The sequence below is a fragment of the Candoia aspera genome, chromosome 5, assembly GCF_035149785.1.
Source record: "Candoia aspera isolate rCanAsp1 chromosome 5, rCanAsp1.hap2, whole genome shotgun sequence".
Lineage (NCBI taxonomy): Eukaryota > Metazoa > Chordata > Lepidosauria > Squamata > Boidae > Candoia > Candoia aspera.
This window is the reverse complement of record NC_086157.1, coordinates 50,008,189-50,028,184: the sequence shown is the minus strand read 5'-3', so window position 1 is coordinate 50,028,184 and position 19,996 is coordinate 50,008,189. Positions and strand designations below refer to the sequence as shown.

General features: G+C 35.7%; 2 protein-coding genes across 2 annotated transcripts in view; both read right to left on the bottom strand.

The window, feature by feature from the left end:
• The window catches only part of PDK3 (pyruvate dehydrogenase kinase 3), a 674,093-nt gene that overhangs the window by 465,797 nt on the left and 188,300 nt on the right, over positions 1 to 19,996 (bottom strand). The window lies entirely within an intron of this gene.
• Positions 1 to 19,996, bottom strand: part of POLA1 (DNA polymerase alpha 1, catalytic subunit) — a 251,317-nt gene that overhangs the window by 145,750 nt on the left and 85,571 nt on the right. The window contains exons 34-35 of the mRNA XM_063304690.1: positions 14,527 to 14,708; positions 13,226 to 13,357 (exon numbers count right to left, since the gene is read on the bottom strand). Of these exons, the coding sequence (XP_063160760.1) occupies positions 13,226 to 13,357; positions 14,527 to 14,708 (314 nt within the window). The remainder of the gene's footprint in view (positions 1 to 13,225; positions 13,358 to 14,526; positions 14,709 to 19,996) is intronic.

Genomic DNA, 19,996 nt, shown 5'->3' with positions numbered 1-19,996 from the left:
GATGGCTTGCCCTGAATTCGAATTGAGATCATTCTATCATTTTTTGGGTTGTATCCAAGCACTGCTTTAGCCACTTTACTATTAATTATGAAGGCTACTCCATTTCTTCTGTGGTCCTCTTGTCTGCAGTAGTAGATCTGGTGGTCATTTGATGTGAAGTGGCCCATTCCAGTCCATTTCAGTTCACTGACGCCCAGAATGTCTATCTTTAATCTTGACATCTCACCAATAACCACATCCAATTTGCCCTGGCTCATAGATCTTACATTCCAGGTTCCGATGGTGTGTTGATCCTTAGAACATCGGATTCGCCGTTCACCACCAGCACCGTCGGCCGCTAGCCGTCCTTTCGGCTTTGAGCTAGCTGCGTCATCACGTCTGGGGCTAGTTGAGCTCATCCTCTGTTCCTCCCCAGTAGCATTTTGACCATCTTCCGACCTGGGGGTCTCATCTTCCGATGGTATACCGACATATCTCTGGTTGTACTGATCCATTTAGTTTTCACGGCAAGAATACTGAGGTGGGTTGCCATTACCTTCCCCAGGGATCGCATTTAGTCTGACCTCTCTGTCATGACCTTCCCGTCTTGGGTGGCCCTTCACGGTTTAGCTCATGGCATCATTGAGGTGCTCAAGCTCCAGCACCACGACAAGGTAACGATCCTTTGCTGAAGTTGGGAAAAATAGAAATTGCATATTACCAAGTCTGGACTGTATGGCAGAAGGTATAAGCCAAAGAGATCCAACTTCGCCATTGCCTCTTCGATGGATCATAAGTTGTGAGGCCTAGCACTGTGTTGCAGCAAAAGTTCCTTCTTGCATTTCTGAGGTCTGCTTAATCACTGTTTCAAAGCAGAGATGGAAGAGGTAGAAAGATCTGGTTGAAGAGGCAAAGTGTGCAGTTACTGACTTCAGTAAGGCATTTGATAAAGCTCTTTCTTGATAAAACTTGGGATGGATGGATGGTCCGACTACCAGATAGATACACAATGGGCTGAATAACAATACCTAACACATACAGTGGTCCTTACTGGATCTACAGTATATCTATATACAACTCAGGATTCTGTCCTGGCCAACTGCTCTTCAACGTATTTATAAATGACTCAGGCGAGGGAATGGAGGGGATGCTTAGAAAATACGCAGACAACCCAAAGCTTGGGGGGGACAAGTGTTGCAGGGATTACTGTCACCTCAGAAGACAAGCTCAAGGTTCAAAAGGATCTTGACAGACTTGAACATTTGGGCCTTTTCCAACAAAATACACCTCAATTGCAAGAAACATAGGCTTCTGGACTTAGGTAGGAAAAATCAGTTGTACAGGTATAAGACAGATGGCACATAGCTCAGCAGTAGTATTTGTGAGAAGGATCTGGGTGTCTTGGTACAGCACAGATTAGCCAGCAGTATACTGCAGCTTCCAAAAGAGCCAATGTAATATTGGTCCACATCAATACAGGTGTAAGGTAAAGGTAAAGGTTTCCCTTGACGTAAAGTCCAGTCGTGTCCGACTCTAGGGGGCGGTGCTCATCTCCGTTTCTAAGCCTTGGAGCCGGCGTTGTCCCTAAGGACCCGTCCGTGGTCATGTGGCCGGCATGACTCACGGAACGCCGTTACCTTCCCGCCGAAGCGGTACCAATTAATCTACTCACATTTGCATGTTTTCGAACTGCTTGGTGTGCAGGAGCTGGGACGAGCAACGGGAGCTCACCCCGCCGCGCGGTTTCGAACCGCCGCCCTTCCGATCGGCAGCTCAGCGGTTTAACCCGCAGTGTAGTATTAAGATTATGGGAAATTATACACTGGTCAGATACAATGAAATACTGTGTCAAGTTTTAGCCACCACAATACAAGAAGGATGCTGAGGAACTGGAAAGAGAAGAGCAACAAAGATGGTGAGAGCTTTGGACGCTAAACCCTATACAGAATAGTTAAAAGAAGTGGGAATGTTTAGCCTAAAGAAGAGAAGGCCAAGGAGAGACGTGACAGCAGTCTTCCAAAACTTGAAGGGTTGTCATAAGGAAGAGGGTGTGAATTTATTATCTGTAGTGCCTAAGGGTAGGACAAGAACTAATGGGTGGAAGCTTTACAGAGACATCTAAACTTGAAATAAGGAGGAATTTCCTGACTTAGAAAGCTATTAAGCAGTGGAACAGCCTGCATCCTGAAGTCATGGGTACTCCATCATTGGTGATTTTCCGACAAACGTCAGAGAACTATTTGTCTGGGATGGTCTGAGAATTCTTGCCCTCAGCAGTTGGTTGGACTGGAAGACCTGCAAGGCCCCTTCCAACCCTATGATTCTATGAGTCCTTTTGTGACAGCTTTTAAGAAGCTTGTCCATCATTAGCAGTAGTCTGTAGTGAATGGTTGTTATGTGGAGAAGTAAATACAGGTAACAGAAGAGCTCATTTCAAGGAATATTTTCCTGTTTCATTTATTAAAATATCCCTATTTAAACTAAAATTATGGAGGTGTATACTTTGTATTCAACGCTCGTATGATTTGGCTACTCACACAGACAAAAGTATTTAAGCAACTTACTATGTGCAACCATTATAATGCTTGCACATATTAAACCAGAGTTTACAGTATTAAACCAGAGTTAGTATGATGCGCAATAACGGCTATTGATTTACTATTTGATATTTTGTTCTTAGCTCAGTTATGAATCACTCTAGACATTTTTAATGCTGAAGATAAGATCATAGATTTAGAGTAATTTAATGATGAATAACTATTTTAAGTCCATGTTTGGTTTAAGCAAGCATTAAAAAGAAATGAAGATAGGTTTATGAAAGTGTATCAGGCATATTACAGAATATGTCTGTGTTCAGAGCTACTATATGTTAAGTACCAGATGTGATACTTATCAACCAAAGAACAACCATCAACATTATTCTTTATACAACTGAACAAATTCTGATGGGTATTAGACCATTAATTTTCACAGTATTACATAAAATTATTTACTAGTTTTCAAGAGAATAGCTGTCAGCCCTTCAAGATTGACAGAACATGCAAACAAGATGAGCTGCTTTGGCTGGAGACTGGAATGCCAAAACTGGAAATATTAAGGAAGAAAACAGAGCTCGACTGTATGGCCTAGGAAACAGAAATGGAACAGGAGAATGACGTTCCAATTTCTGCCAATCCTGCCATCACTGCTTCGTTGTGAAAATAGTCTTACAACAACCAGAACAACACTTGTATGTGTGGAGATCACCAAATGGTATAAGAAAGTGAAAGAGCTCAGTTAGCAAAAATGTGGCTAGGGTCTAATTCTGGAACATGAACTGCTGATGTGCTAATTCTAAGGAAAGCTAAAGCAGAAGAAAGTCAATCAGTTTCCATGATATGATCTTGAGCATATATCCAGTATTTTCAAGAATATCAGGAATTGTTTGAAGCCCTGAACTTTATTGATAGGAGACCAGGGTTAGGGTTAGGATTAGGCTTCTCTGGAGAAGTCTATAATGCAGGGAAAGGTAATTATCATAATCAATGTAAAAGTCCTGTGCTTAAATGTTCTTTTATAATATAAATATACACTATGACAATACTTTACATGATAAAATATAACATAACACAATATAACAAACACATGCAATACAAACTACAATGGGTATTGTAGTCAATCTCAAGTTAAAAATAATTTATAAGCAATAAGAAATACTTTAACCAAATAAGTTTCTCTTTTCAAGGATTACTATTTCAATGAATAGTTGGAAATGAGAGATGATGCAATAGCTTTTTTACTTTTCATATTAATATTGCGATATTTCATTTGGTAAAAAATCAGTTATCCAGGGCACCAACTTTCAAACTAAGAATCTATGTTAGATTGTCATGTGCAGAAACAATATACATGCTGGATGGAGATCACCCACTTACAGCCACATTCTTCTGAAGAAGCTCTCTAAACCACACATATTTCATTGAAAGCCCAGGGTAACACTTCAAAAATGAACCAGCTAAACAAACTTCCAATAGCACTTGACAGAGCTACACCTATTCTTCCCATTTCCAAAGCAGTACAGAATTAATTACCAGTTCTATAGATCTATTGTAAGTATAATAGACTAAAGAGCTATCACAGACACATTTATTGCAAAAGCACAATCCCAAGAGTGTCTAGCAGAGGGCCAAAACGATTAACACAAATGCTTTGTCAGATCAAAGATAAAACCTGCACCACCCAATTGAGGGATGAATTAGAACAGTGGGTTATCTTTCAAATTAACCAGGGCAGTTAGTGAGGAAAATTTCATGAAAGTGTAATTCTTAGCCTTTGTGAATCCACACAGCAGGCATTCTGCCAGCTGACAAGATGATGAAATTTTCATGCTTAAAAAAGCCTTCTTCATTCCCCAATTTAGATTAGCTAGTATTTTTCTTCTTTCTTTTCTTTCTTTCTTTTCCTTTCTTCTTCTTCTTTTTTTTTTTGCTATTCTGCAGAAATTCTTTAAAACCTAGATCAAGCTTTAAAAAAAAAAGTACCACTACAGAAAAGAAAAAATCTTTGGATGTCTGCCACTTTAAAACTATGAGTAGATAAAAATCACTCATTAAATTTATTTCAAACTAAGGAATTTATTGTGGGACATGGTGAAAAGAAATGACATTCTAGTCAGATGGAATGTTTGTTAAATCCCCCACTCACACAAAAATTATTGAAAGATCAGAGAGCAGAAATATTATTTTACAGAAAGTTTTTTAAAAAGGTAACTTGCTATTTTTTATCAATATTATGGTATCACACACCACAATGATTTTATATTTATTACCTCTTGAAAAAAAATTAAAAAACAGTCCAACAAAGTCATATAAATCTGTTCTAACTACCTTACTCTTGAGAGTAAAATGGAATTTACTGGAAAGATGGATAAACACCATCCTAGATGTGGGTGTTCTTTTCTTATTATCTTTTTGTTCTTTAAAATTAAGAGAAATCCCATCAACTCTGGGAGATCTGTACAGGATCTGCAGCTGTCATCATTAAGCCATGTTATGGTTTAGAAATTATTTTCTTTTTCTCCTTTAAGTCTCAGAAGCAAAGTGACTCAGTGGAACGTTGGGAAGCTACGTATAGGACAGTGCACTCACCTAGTTAATATTTAAACCAAAAAAAGGAAATACTTTTACAGGTAGTTCTTGCTTACAACAATTGGGACAGGTAACTCTGAAGCTAAGCACCATGGACGCTAAGAGAAAAATCATGTGACCGTGCCAGACTTACGTCACTTCTGATACTGCCGTTAAGTGAATCACCAAGACATCACATGACCACAACTTGCAATTTTACTGCCGGCTTCTCTATTGACTCTGCTTGTTGGAAGCCAGTTGTGAAGTGCACAAATGGCAATCATGTGACTGCAGGATACCGTGAGGGTTGTAAATGCCTACCAGTTGCAAAGTGCCTGAATGTTGATTACGTGACCGCGGGTATGCTGCGACAGACGAAAATGTGAGGATTGGTCGCAATACTGTTTCTCCCCCTCCAACTGTTGTAACTATGAATGGTGCTAAATAAGGCAGTCGTTAAGCAAGGACTACCTGTATTAAATACTGTAACATAAAATGGTTTATAAACAGGTTCATTTGATTCTGCAATATATCTTGGCCAGTCAATATTTGCCTACCCTTTCAATAAATAACCCTGTCTCCTTGAGGTTTTACTAGCCCAGGACTCTGAGCCTCTGTCAGCCCGAATAGGGTAGACCAGACTAAGAAACCAATGCCACATAGGTCAAAAACTACAGCTATAGTAACAGATGCTTACAAGTCTGCATGTGCTTCTCTCGTCCCTCACTTTATCTTCGTGTGAATTAGGGAGGGGCCCATCTGAGGCATTTTCTCAAGTTAGTTTCTTGGAATGGACTTCAGCCACTCCTGGCAACAGAACTTCCCACTGTCCTTCAAGGCCATTCTTTATCCCCTCTACAGCACACCCGTATTCTACCTACACTTCCCAAATCTGTCTCCCTTAGTTTCCTCCTCTTTCAGGAATGTGAGCTGGGAGGAGGTACTCTGCATTGCCATGCTGATTGGCAGTTCCGTCAACCAATCATCACATACAGACCTTTTAACACGTGAATGGAATGCTAAGAACAGGGTTCCCACCAAATAATGTTCTATCTAACAGTTCTAAAAGGGTCCAACCTTTGCTCTGTTCAGGGATCTGGTATATATACTTAATCAATATGTCAGAATCTATTGAGATGATAAGTGTTTATGACATGGCTAGATTAAAGCCTTCAAGGCATCTAGTTGCTGATGTTGCCATACAGGAAAAGAGAATCCGAAGCTGGAAAGACAGAATTACAGTACAAACATGGAATGTAAGAAGCATGAACATTGGAAAGCTCAACACAATGCAAGATGAAATGAAATCACCAAAAATTGACATCTTAGGCATTAGCAAATTAAGATGGACAGGAATGGGACATTTTCAGTCAGGAGATCACACTGTTTATTACTCAGGACAAGAAAAACAAAGGAAGAATGGTGTTGCTTTTATAGTTAGGAAGGGTATAGCAAGAACAGCACTGTACTTGGCTACACTGCAATCAATTACTGAATAGTATTGATTAGACTTCATGGACAACCCTTTAATATGACGATCATTCAAATTTATGCGCCAACCACCGATGCAGAAGAAGAGGAGGTTGATGAGTTTTATGATCAAGTTCAATTTGAAATCAACAAATCATGCACACAAGATGTGCTGCTTGTGATTGGAGACTGGAATGCCAAAGTTGGAAATATTGAAGAGGAAAATGTAGTTGGCTTGTATGGTTTAGGGAACCAAAATGAAGCAGGAGTATGACTTATCAATTTCTGCCACTCCTATGTTTTCTTCACAGCTAATGCTGTCTTCAAACAACCAAACTGGCACCTCTATACATGGACATCACCAGATGGAAGTATGCAGAAATCAAATTGACTATATTACTGCTAAAAGGAGGTGGATAAGCCCAATTATAGCATCACAGACATGGCCATGTGCAACTTCCAGTTTAAGCTGAAGAAAAAGGAAAAAGCCAGTCAGTTTCCACAATATGATCTTGAACATATACCTACCATTTTCGAGGAGAACATCAGGAATAACTTTGAAGTCCTGAACCTCGTTGACAGAGAACCAGAGGAATTATGGAATGAACTTTGAAGATTTGAGAATAAATGTGAAAAGAGACAGCCACAAATGAAGAAAGAGAAGAAAGCAAACTGGATATCAGAACAAACTGTGGAAATTGCCAAGAAGAAAGGAGAAGCCAAAGCCAAGAAAGATAAAAAATCTCAGAAAGGAACTTAACAAAGAGTTTCAAAGAGCTGTTAGAAGAGGCAAGAAGTAGCATTACAACAACATACCTAACGATATTAAAGACAGAAACCTACATGGAAAAATAAGGAAAGTCTTTCAAAAGATCTCTGAACTCAGGAGGAGGTTCCAACCTCAACCTGGTACGCTAAAGGACACCTACAGTATGAACAGATAGTAACCAATTTGAAGACCAAGCAAAGATGGAAGGAATATACTAAAATACTGTACATTAAATACGTCAACAATGAAGATACCTTAGAAGATATTTCCTTTTTACAAGAACCACTAGTACTAGAAGAAGTTAGATCAGCACACCAGTAATTATGAAATTGAAGACTACAGGAAGTGATGGCATATCCAAAGATATATGGCAAATAACAGAAGAACATGACATATTATTGCTGATGCATGCTGGATAATTGAGAAAACTAAAGAATATCAAAAGAAGCAACTATGTGCTTCACTGATTAAAGAAAGGCCTTCAATTGTGTCAGTCACATCAAGCTGTGGAATGTACTCAACTCCTAGCGACCACATAGATAGATTTTCTCCATGACAATCTGCCCCTAATCTGGTGTTTCAGGTCTTCCAACAGCGACTTCATGGCACACAATCAATCATCATTTAAGATGATAAAGCAATTAAAAGTTAATGTCAAACAGTTTTAATATTGTCTTTTCAAAGAGAGATACAAGGACTCAATTTAAACTATATTTTCCCTTGGACTCTTTCCTGTCTATGCTGACGAAGCAAAATTATTTTTATCAGCCCCACCAAAGTGTATTCATGTTGTCTGAGTTCCACAGAAGCCTAGCTTTGAATGCACAATATGTGAATAAAATAGATGCAGTCATAATTAAAGTCCCAGTTAATATCAAGGAATAAAAATTTGAACTGAGTCTTCTTGTATAAATCCTGTTCAAACTAATGTTTGATTACTCGACTGCTGGACTTGGAGCTGGGACAAGTGTGTCAAATGAGGAACGTGATCTCATACTTTCCTAATGTGTATGTAATAAAAAAATCAGTATACTTCAAATTAGCAGACAATGAAAAAATGGCTAAATCTATAATGGATCCACAAAGTAATATCATATAAGCACATATATTACACAGCCTAATAATAATGATATTATTTATGTATCAAATGGTCATCAACATCAAATTCTAAACTTCTGAAAATACATCAGTATTTCAGCATGCATTTTTCCAATAGTTTGTACTAGCACACCCTTTAAAGTTACACTTTACATTACTACAACTAGAAGAAGGGAAGTGGGGAGGAAGAACAAATAAAGAAATAAAAAATCTAATTATAATAATTATTAATTGGTATACTTACTTTCTAATATTTTCTAATAATCACATCAAAGGGTTTAAAATTAAACTATTAATTATAATGTGATTTTATTCCTATATTGTTCCCTTTTTTGTGACTGAAGATGTTTCAAGTCATACAAAAATAGCAGGACTTCCAACCTGTTCATTTCCTGATGCTGAATATAACAAAGACATCTGGAATGATCTCTCAGGAAAATCAAGTTCAGATATCCATGCAATTAGTTGCATGCCCTTGACCCAGTTAATATCCACACCTAAACTCACATGGTAATTGAATGGAGAAAGTGTGTGTGTGTGGGATAACTACAGAAGAGCACCTAGGGAAGGTACAACATAAATTATGAAAAACATTTATGTATACTATGCAAGTCAGAGTAAAGTATTGAAAGCTAGAGAAAAAGCAACAGATACGAACATATATACAGAGTGTTTTAAAATTATTTTAACATTGTAGTACAGAAGCTTTAATTCAGCACTGAAAGTTTAAAAAGATCAAGTAGGAACTTTCTACAACCTAACAGCACACTAGCACGTGTTTCCTTGGGCTCTCTTGTCTCAATTCCTTCATTTTTCAAGGTGATGAATGAAAGTCAATGTAGTGTAGTAGTTAAGGTGTCATACTAGAAATGGGCAGACCCAGGTGAACATTCTCAGTTACATAAATTCACTAGCTATGAGCTAATCCAGGTACTCTCTGTCCAACCTATCTCACAAAGTTTTTGTTATGGGAGAAAAAATAGGCCTTGTACTGTGCTGGATAGAAGTATATACCAAATAAAAATATGCTATACTATGCTACACTCAACTATCTATGCTATGAAATAGGGAAATAAGGAAATTGTCATATTCCTCCAATTTCATCTTAATGATCCAACAGATGCTCAGTCACTATTTGCCCCTAAATGCTCCCACTTCAGCCTATTCTGAAGAACTTTTTCTTCTTTCTTCCTCTCATTCTTAGTTCAAAATCTCTTGGAAATAAGTGAACAGAAAAGAAGTATCATCAGTAATCAATCGGTAACCTTGTGGAACTGTCAATTAAGAATGGCTGTTAGATTCTGTGGGAGTTGTGAAAAGTCCATCTGGTTGGGACAATCTTTATAGAGCAGCTAAATTCAAGTGCTATAGAAATAAACAGAGAGGTTTTAGTGGGACAGGAAATAAATTAAGTGAAGAACTGGAAGTAGGAAATGTTGGAAGGAGAAACAAAGATCTAAGGAAAATCAAAAGCAGAAAGGAAGAATTGAGGAGGAGGAGGAACCAATGAAAAGTAAGTAGCTCACATGGAAGGAACAGTATATTACTGCTAATAATGAATATGAATTAACTATTTTATTTGAACCAAAGCTACTTTTAGAGAAGTTCACAAAATACATTATAGAATGTTATACGTATGATTTATATAAATGGCAAATTTTAAATGTGAGGTGAAATGTGATATTGCCTTTTAGAATAGTATTCTATTTAGTATTCTAAATAGTATTCTACTTAGAATAGTATTTGCTTTGCTTTGTGGCTTAGCATAATTGATTTTAATGCACATCATGGAAAGAAAAACCAGATAATGCAAGAAGTTTGAGAGCAAAAACAAAGGCCTATGACATTTTAAATATGAATAGATACATGATTGAAATGTTTATTCAGTGTATGAATTAGTCAGCTAAACAAGTTATAGGTATATAAAGTCTGAAAATAAGAATTATGACTTTTTAATAATACGAACATCAAAAGCAAACAATGCAGAAAATAGATGGACCATATTACCAAGCATAGTACAAATGAACGTAAGAATCAGGATGAAACCTGAAACGCACATTCAAGGAGGTATGCCTCACTGAATTCTATACCATATACTTAAGACTGCAGTGCTAAACAGCCATGTAGTAATGCATGCAGATCATACAACATGACATTAAGCAAAATGCTTTCTCCTAAGCCCTATTATTCTTTAGTGACTGGAAAAGTCAATGAAATGTAATTACCTTATCCTTCAGGAAATTAGTTCAAAGATGTTGTTATGAATATTCCCTAGACATTCTTACATCAGAACACTGGAAACACTAACATGGACTGGCAACATATAATACTTAGTGTGTTCTTTTGTAATACTTATATTACTGATATCTAAATCTATGCTCATCAACTTGAAATCTGCTATTTTGAAATGCTGGTATGGTTCTCTGTTAATATATAATAAAGCATAAGCATATTCACAAATTTGACATGAGAAAAACAAAATCACAATTAAATTTATGTCATGATTATTTTAAGATAATTTTCAAGCAACATGTTAAACCAGCATCTCTATAATATTGAACACTGGAGATGATACTTACCACATAATATAGTTTCAAAATATGAACTACATTTTCAGAAAATATTACAGTCAAGATATGATTTTTAACAGAATGGTCCTTTGCAATTCTTGCAGAACTGGACAAACATTGAAACTAAGGAATTTTGCCATTAACTCTTCTAAATAAACACTGTTCCATAATTAGGGGCAACTATGTTAGTGGCACAGTTCAAACATACCCTTTGGGAAAAAAGTGACCTTTTCCCAGTTATTATGCAACTACACCAGAAATTGTGGTATTATACAACTTTGCAAAAATAAAAATTATTTTGGGATAAAGACATATACACTAGTTACTCTGCATATATGGCATCATACTAAGTTTTCACTTATTCTTCAAATAATAGGCATTTTGTATCAAATTCTGTTTATCTGCTGAAGGAACAAATTACCACTCGTCCCCTAACCTTCCCCTCTGCACTACTCCAGTGGGCTGGAAGATTCTCTATCAGAGACCCATGCAATGAAACTCCATTTTGAAAGCAGAAGACTGAGTGTAGCTCACTGAAAATATGTAGTAGATATTTAATACTTATATATCTCATATCTTGCATCATTATGCTACAAGGAAAAAGACAGCAAATTTGTTCCATTTCTTATATATTAGATTCAATTATACTGATATAATGGACAACAAAACCTACAGATCTGCAGTGTTTTCTCTGGCCATTTATACAGTTCCACATAATCCTATGAATAACTATGGTCTTTGTCTAGACTTTTTAGTTCTACATCTTCTAAATAAACCACATAAATTATGAACATATTAAGTATATTTTCCCAAATGCTAATATATTGCCAAACTAGAAAATGCACTGTTAATTGATTTTTAAATCAAAAAACTAGTGTGCGCTAAAGGTTTCTGGGTTTTCCAAAGATGCTACTCTATAAGTGCTTTCATTAATCCACTTTCATATTACTTCTGTTTGGATAACACAGGCTGTATTTCTGCAATTCATCAAGCTCTGCTAAGTTCAGTATGTATCTGCAACTATTCTTGGAAAACTGTCTTTTATTTTAATCGGGCAAGAAATCTTTTAAATTATTACAATACAGTATGTTAATGTTAATCTTCAGAATAAGTTCTGAGAGTTTACATTTCCTGCAACATTTCAGCTGTGAAACTGCAACCCTAAAGGGAACTAAAGGAAAGCTTTAGCTTAGTGGCTGCTACAGTGCTTCTCAGAGAAAACATCATGGAAACGTGAGACCAGCCTGGCCCCATACCTGGACCAGAGAGGAAGCAGTTTCACTCTTCCTTTGCCAGAAAGAGCACCTAAGAAAGTGGTCACTAACAGCCAGTGTCTGGGTTTATTTCTCTCTTCCTTCCTTTTTATTAGTGTTGACAGCATGAACTATATTATTAATTCAATTTGAAATCTGATTATTAATGCAATTGATTTTCAACTCAAAGTGGAAATCAGGATAAAAGTGATTTAAGACAGAAAACACATTCTTCCTACTATTAATGCATCCTACCCTTAACACAACCATTTCACTACCAGAAAAACTGCTGCAGAAATGTACTTGCATCCTGTATAACATTTTATAAATAACCCTGTATACTTTCATTTATTACATATTCTGAAATTTAAAGTATTTCATAAAATAATATTAACACTTGAAAAGTGCTTTGTACACTCTTTCAAATTGAGTTGAAAGATTTCAACTAAATTTCCCAAAACAGCATCAAGTATAAAATGCTAAAGACTGGTTCAGACAACACAATCTCAGTCAGATACCAGTATACTAGGGATAAACAGTACAACAATATGCCCCCTTCCTCACCACCAACCTCTTCCACAGCTTGGTATCAGTGAAGATATCCTGATTTCTCAAGTCTTAATTTCTCTCAGTTTTAATTTCTGTGAGTCTTAAAACTGTGATTTAAGACCTTCCACTAAGGAAAGTTCCACCTTCCTAATGGATATGAAAGAAAAACTGCTTTCATATCCTGATCTGATCTAAGCTTTTCAACCAGTTTCCTAATTTCAGCAATTTAAGAAACTAAGATACTTTTGCCAAAGTCAGAATGGGAGTTGGAGTATGAGGCAGGATCGAATCAGCATAATGCTATTCTAGGTTAAATAAACCATGATTTAGCATTTGAAGAGCAGGTCATTTAAGCAGGTCATTTTTTATTAAATACAATGGTTCAGTCAGGAAAAAAAGTGGTTAAATACAGACTAAAAGTAAGTTACTCACACTGTAATATTTTTTTATGAAGCTTCTTATATCCAAGATTAATTTGTTGTTAATTTGCATACTGTAATTTAAAAGGTTTTCATTACATCCTTCTGGGTTACAGCATAGCACACTGACTTTAAACTTCCCACCCTAGAGATACAAAATGAAAATCAAAATCAAAATTTGGGTATACACATTGAAAGCAACTTTGCAATAGGGTCTCATGCAAGAACATATTTTAAAAACATAAAAGTGATACCTTTATCTTAGCATTTTGTTGTTGGCAACTGATCTTACATACTGGAATGAATACACTGACTACTACTGGAAGATTCGCAAACTTGGTACCCAAATTTTCTACAGAGATAAAACTAACTTAAATTAAATTTTGTAATAAGGAAATGCACTATAGATCGGCCAGCAGGCTTTGAGATTCCCCTTCCTATTACTGCTTAAAAACTGTATTTGTATGATCTAATCCAACAATTTCTGAACTAACAACATTAAGCAATTCCAGGTGGAAAAGACTACAGAGCTTGACATCCGCTCTTCTTACACTTAGACCATCTGTAAGTTGTCAAGCCTCTATGCAATTAACTATCTTATTTACAGCTGTAATGAAACGAAGTCAAGGATTTACCAAGTATTGGCTGATCTCTGTCTGCCTTTTCCTCTCACTTGCTTCCAACAACTTTGTTTTGATTCAAAGAACACAGAACATCTGCTGTTTGTCCAAATTAACTTAAAATAATTACTTTTAATTTAGATAAAGAATTTATTTGCTTTAACTTTCAAGGTTTTCACTACTCCACAGCCTGCTAATTTGCCAATAACTAGTACATGCATAACATTGCAATAGAGTTAAATAGTTGGCTCTATTTCAAGTTCTGATCCAAGGTCACAGATACATTTTTGGCAGCACTTCTTAACATGAATTTACCCGATGACTCTTTATGTCTGATATACAAAGACAGCAGGAACGATAATACTTATGAAACTTCTTTATAAAAAGAAAGAGAAATGTAAAAATACAAATAGAAATTTAGGAAAATCCTCTCCTCTAATTAGTTTGATTTAGAATAACTAAATGTCATTTAAATAGGATTTATTAACTGGGCAGTCTGAGATATCAGCAATGTGGAAAATTCTGCACAATTCAGAGAAGGGTTGCCAAAGCAAGTTGAGAAAATATGCAAATTTAGCTTGCTGTTAATATATAAAAGTCCATTATGGAAACACAAATATAAGTTTTTCTCCTTTCCCTTAGTATCTTCCCTAAGACACAATCTGTTCAAAAATTGTAAATACCAAATACTAACCAAGCAACGAAAGACATTATCATAAATGTTTTCTGTCCCACATTTTGGACAGGCAAACTTGAATCTCTTGCAGTCTTTATATTTTTCTTCATCAGTTTGCTGAACTGGGCCACCAAGCAAATCATCTTTCTCCTCATCTTTATGATAATGTTGATGGACTTTGAACTGTTGGGGATCCATTCCTGTTAATAAGAAATATAAATTCAAAGTCTGAAGAAAGCAATTCCTTTGAGTTGACGCATCAGCTTCAAATGGGAGTCGCAAAATCCAAAATAGAACTGAATTCTTAGGATGAGGTTTTTAAAAAAAAAATATTTTCCCATTTTAACCTAGAATAAAGATCTAAGTAACATGATGAAATTACCTATCTTTTCACACAAAATTGCTTTATATATAAAGCAAGCACAATGCATAATCTATCATGGGGAGTATGCAATAGAACATTTGTTTATGAACATGCTACTTCTAGAGAATAGATTTATTGCTATTTTCTTAAGTGACACAGAGAATTTTGAATAAAATTGTGCATCTTTATTAGAAAACAGAATGGCATCATTAAAATGAAAGAGAGAATATAAAAACCCATTAAAAGAAGCCTGGCTGTACTGTTATTACACACTCCTTTAAGACTGTACACAACTGCCAACTCAGACTTCAATGCAGTGGTCGATTTCATTTTGGCTCAGTGGTTAACAGCATGTAGTTTCAATCTAATGCAGTCGTTAAAATTCAGCAGCAGCATTTAAAAAGTCAGAATTGAAGACAAAAAGCACTTTTGATTACCAGGACCCAGAAAGTTTAAAAAAATATGAGCACCTACTATTTGTTATCGTACAAATATGTTTTGTATTTAGAAATGTACAATAAGCAGCAGGATAGATTAAAATTCTGAAATAAAAGGTACTAATTTAATAGACAAGCATACAGAAAAAATAATTTAAATGAATGTCAATACTGTTACAGAGCCAAACAATATTTGGGGGGGGGGGAGTAGTAATATGTATTTACCTCAAGAAAATTTGGCAATATACTTTATGTAAACATTTCTATTTCTAGTGATAAAAGAGAGGAATTATCATTCCAGTAGGGAACAAACTTAGGAATCCCTTCTACAGAGTTAAAGACATTTATCCTTTAAGGAACCCATTTTGATAAAGATCTCTCTATTTTATTTTATTTTATTTTATTTTAATTCATTAATTTAATAATATCTAGGTTTGGCATTAATACCAGTTTAATTTTTTGAAATAAAAAACTGGCCTTCTTAAAAAGAATGTTCAATATTCAAGTAAGACTACTTCACAGTCATTAGGAGTGCAAGCTACATACTACCTTTGCTGAAGCAATTATAAAATACTCTTCATACATATCACTGTGAGTTCTGATTCTATTCTGGAGTGTGGTTGATGGATTGAACTCTGAGAACTGGTGCCCATTTTAGCTACTTAATGCTTTAGAAGGTCATTGCCATAAAATATTATCTACTTGGATTCTTAAAACTACTATTAATAAAATGAATTGAAATTCTGATTATCAATTATCAATGACACAGATCATAAGATTATGAGAAAATTTATACACACACACCTCCAACAAAGAATACTAGATGAAACATTCCTGAAAATTATTTTCTATTGTATTATTTTAAATTCAATTGAAAAAACATCTTGAATTATATTTACATTTTGGTTAGTTTTATTCTTGTTTAGGTTTTCATTACAGCACAAAACTACATTCTGATAGCCTGCTATTTAAGCATTCTTGACCCTTAAAGGATTTCAATACACTTAACTAGTTTTTACTTATGGTGTTATGTATATAACATTCAATAACAATGCAAAACCACATTATTTATTTTGTAGTATTACAATTTTTTATTTTAAAAAATTGAAATCAATAACCAGAGAGGGACAGGTAATCCTTTTGCCATTAAAAATCAGCTCGGTTCAGATTTATGCAGTAGAAATTTAGTAATGTCAGTGAGATCCCATCAACAACAGTTACTGATAATGCCATAAAATCACAGTCATGATCCTGATTCAGTAACGTATTTAAATAAACAGAAAGGCAACCTGTTTTAGAAGTATAATTTCAAATAAATAAGAACATTGTATTTTTATCACAGATTATTACTTGGCTGCATTAATCTACTTTTGAACAATAATTTCAGCATCTCCAAAGTCTTGAAAAAAAATGAAGTTGAAATGAACAGCACATTTCAAATCTTCACGATATCATATTGAAGTGACCTCCTTAGCTCATGGATGCATCAGTCAAAATTCATTCCAATCTATTTTCTCACATACGCTTTTTATAACTGATCAAATTATGAGAAGTAAAGTCAAACAAATATTTTAACCATGAACTGATCTGTTACACTGGAAGTCATTATATTTTATTAATTACAGTTAAAGCCCAGTAAGCCTTGATCTGATCGCACCTTGGGGAAAATATAAAAATATAAAGTCTCAATTATTACATAATATTTGTTAGGTTATTATATAATAATTGCTAGGATAATTATGCTTAAAGTTTAGCAGTCACACATTGCATATCAAAATTCTATTTAGTCTCAATTGGCAAGATGATTAGATGCATTATTTCCAGAATTAGCTTTTTTAAAAAATAAACTGATTAAAAAGCCTTACTTCTATATATGCAAGTTTAAAGGTAATCACCTTGCAGCTTAATTCATGAAATATTTTGAGAAATAAATAGAAAATAGTGTCTAGTGCTGCCATCTAGAGGATTCCAGCCTGAATCTCTTTAAAAATAAAACAATTTGTTCTCAAGTGCCTGGACCATAATTATTCAGCCTACAAAAACTCAACTTTAAGAAATATTAAACTACGAAAAATGCTATGAACATCCATAAAAGCTGCATATTTTTCAAACTGATTGCGACATTGTACTCAGTAGAAATGTGTTTATTTGGCTAAAACCACCACCACCAAATAAATAAATAAATACGTTTTTGTGGTTCAATCCCAACTTTACTTAAAGTAGGGGAGGGGTTGTTAGCAATTCTGTGCTCACAAGACCAATAAATACTGTCCCACTGATCCTCAAAATTAAAACAAAATTTAATTTAAAAAATTAAATGGCCAAAATCCATGTTCACACATGAGATGTCATAAGGTTTGGACCTGTTTTAATTATATTTATTTTAAATGAATGTACTGCTTTTACTTTAATTTTACTTATATAGTGCCTGCTACATCATGTAAAACCACAATAAAGTTTGCTAAATGAAGAGACAGCTATACTGATGGCAAACTTTCCTAGAGCAGCTCTCAAACTCTGGGCTATGACCCTCTTTTCAGGAAAGAATTGTGAAGAACTTGAAGGAGGAGGTTGCAAAATCTAATCTTGAATGAGTTTTTCCAGTAGTCCTGTTTTGTCTAGGCATGCCTGTTGAGGGTTTGCATAGGCAAGAACAAAGCTAGAACAAGTTTTGACAGCATTCCTGGCTACCCGACAATTACAGGTAGTCCTCATTTAGTGACTGCCACGTATGGCGACCATTCACAGTTATGATGGTGATGAAAAAGTAACTTTTCAACCACCTTCATAGGTCTGTAAAGAAAAGGAAAGCTGAAAAAAGATCATAAACACAGTCACTGTTTCACTTGACTTGGTCGCTTCACTTAGCGACCAAGTTGCGGGGCCCATTTGTGGTCACAAAAACAAGGATTACCTGTATTTATTTATTGAAGGGTTCCTTTCTTCATCTTTTAGGAGGCTGTAATATGATAAAGATTGAGAACCCCTGCCCTACATCAAGATTTAGAAATGATTCTGAAATTCTGCAAAAGAATCCCTATATATTGATTTCTAAAAGCCAAATTATGGTCAAAGACAGTTGCTTGAAAATGTAATGTGTATAATAACATGTCTTGGGTCCTCCTGACATTACACTAGTGAAAAATGATTGCCCTATAATTTGATCTTCGGTAATGAAAAACTCTTCTGAAACCAAACTATCCTATGAAAGAAGCAACCACTCACTGTTCTCACCTAAAAACAGGTCTGAATGCACCTGCAAAAAGGGATTAAAATTAATAGCAGTTTGTACAAGTTCATATCACTCAAATTACAGCTAAAGAAATGAAACCAATGCTTCCAAACTCATTACTGTCATGCCAGAAGAAGTTTGTTGTTTATTCGTTCAGTCGCTTCCGACTCTTCGTGACTTCATGGACCAGCCCACGCCAGAGCTTCCTGTCGGTCATCAACACCCCCAGCTCCCCCAGGGACGAGTCCGTCACCTCTAGAATATCATCCATCCACCTTGCCCTTGGTCGGCCCCTCTTCCTTTTGCCTTCCACTCTCCCTAGCATCAGCACCTTCTCCAGGGTGTCCTGTCTTCTCATTAGGTGGCCAAAGTATTTCAGTTTTGCCTTTAATATCGTTCCCTCATGTGAGCAGTCTGGCTTTATTTCCTGGAGTATGGACTGCTTTGATCTTCTGGCAGTCCAAGGCACTCTCAGAATTTTCCGCCAGAGGAAGTAGGTGCATGGAAATCTGACAAAAGTTAGCTTAAGTCCTACAATATTAAACTATAGTTTCTTTGTAAATTCTATTACTATGGGATGGTTTGGATATAATCCTAAACCATAAATTAGCATTTTTTCCCAAATCAGTTTATCATGTCTCAACTGTCAGAAAATATTAAGAAAGGAGGATGGCCTAATCCATTCTGCAATTGGTAAACTGGAAAGCTTTTCCTTGAACAAAATAATCCACTGAAAATTGGAAATTAATAATAGTCTTTTACAAATGTCAGATATATAGTCTGTCCATTAATAACTTTATTACCCTTTGAAGCAATTTTCTGTATTTTAAATCACAAGTATAGCAGTAAAAGAACTCCCTTGAGAATGGAAAAGAAAAAGCAATACAAACGAGAGGACATAGGAACACTTTTAGGATGCATTGTATAGGTGCACTTATATACTAGCAAGAAAGAAGAAAGGTCCCTGAGTCATTTTCTGACTCTTTGGGGGACGCCCGCTTTCCCGATGTTTTCTTGGCAGACTATAGAGCCGGGTGGTTTGCCATTGCCTTCCCCAGTCGTAATTACCTTTCCCCAGTGAGCTGGGTACTCATTTTACCGACCTCGGAAGGATGGAAGGCTGAGTCAACCTGACCCAGCTACCCGAGAAACCAGGTTCTGCTGGGATTGAACTCAGGTCGTGGGGAGAGTTTTGGTTGCAATACTGCTGCCTGCCACTCTGCGCCACTCTGCACCACACGAGGCTCTAATATGAAGCAAGAGGAATACTTATATCCTAGCAAGAGGAAAGTACAGATAATGCAGATGTTTTTGCATCATCCACCAAAAAAATAATGTTGAAATTTAGCATCATTCCTAGAATCAGCATTCCAACTGCCCAAAGTCTCTCATCCTAGGAGTTGGGTCTGCAAAATATTTCTTCAAAAGAGATACAAACTGTTTTAGTGGGATTCA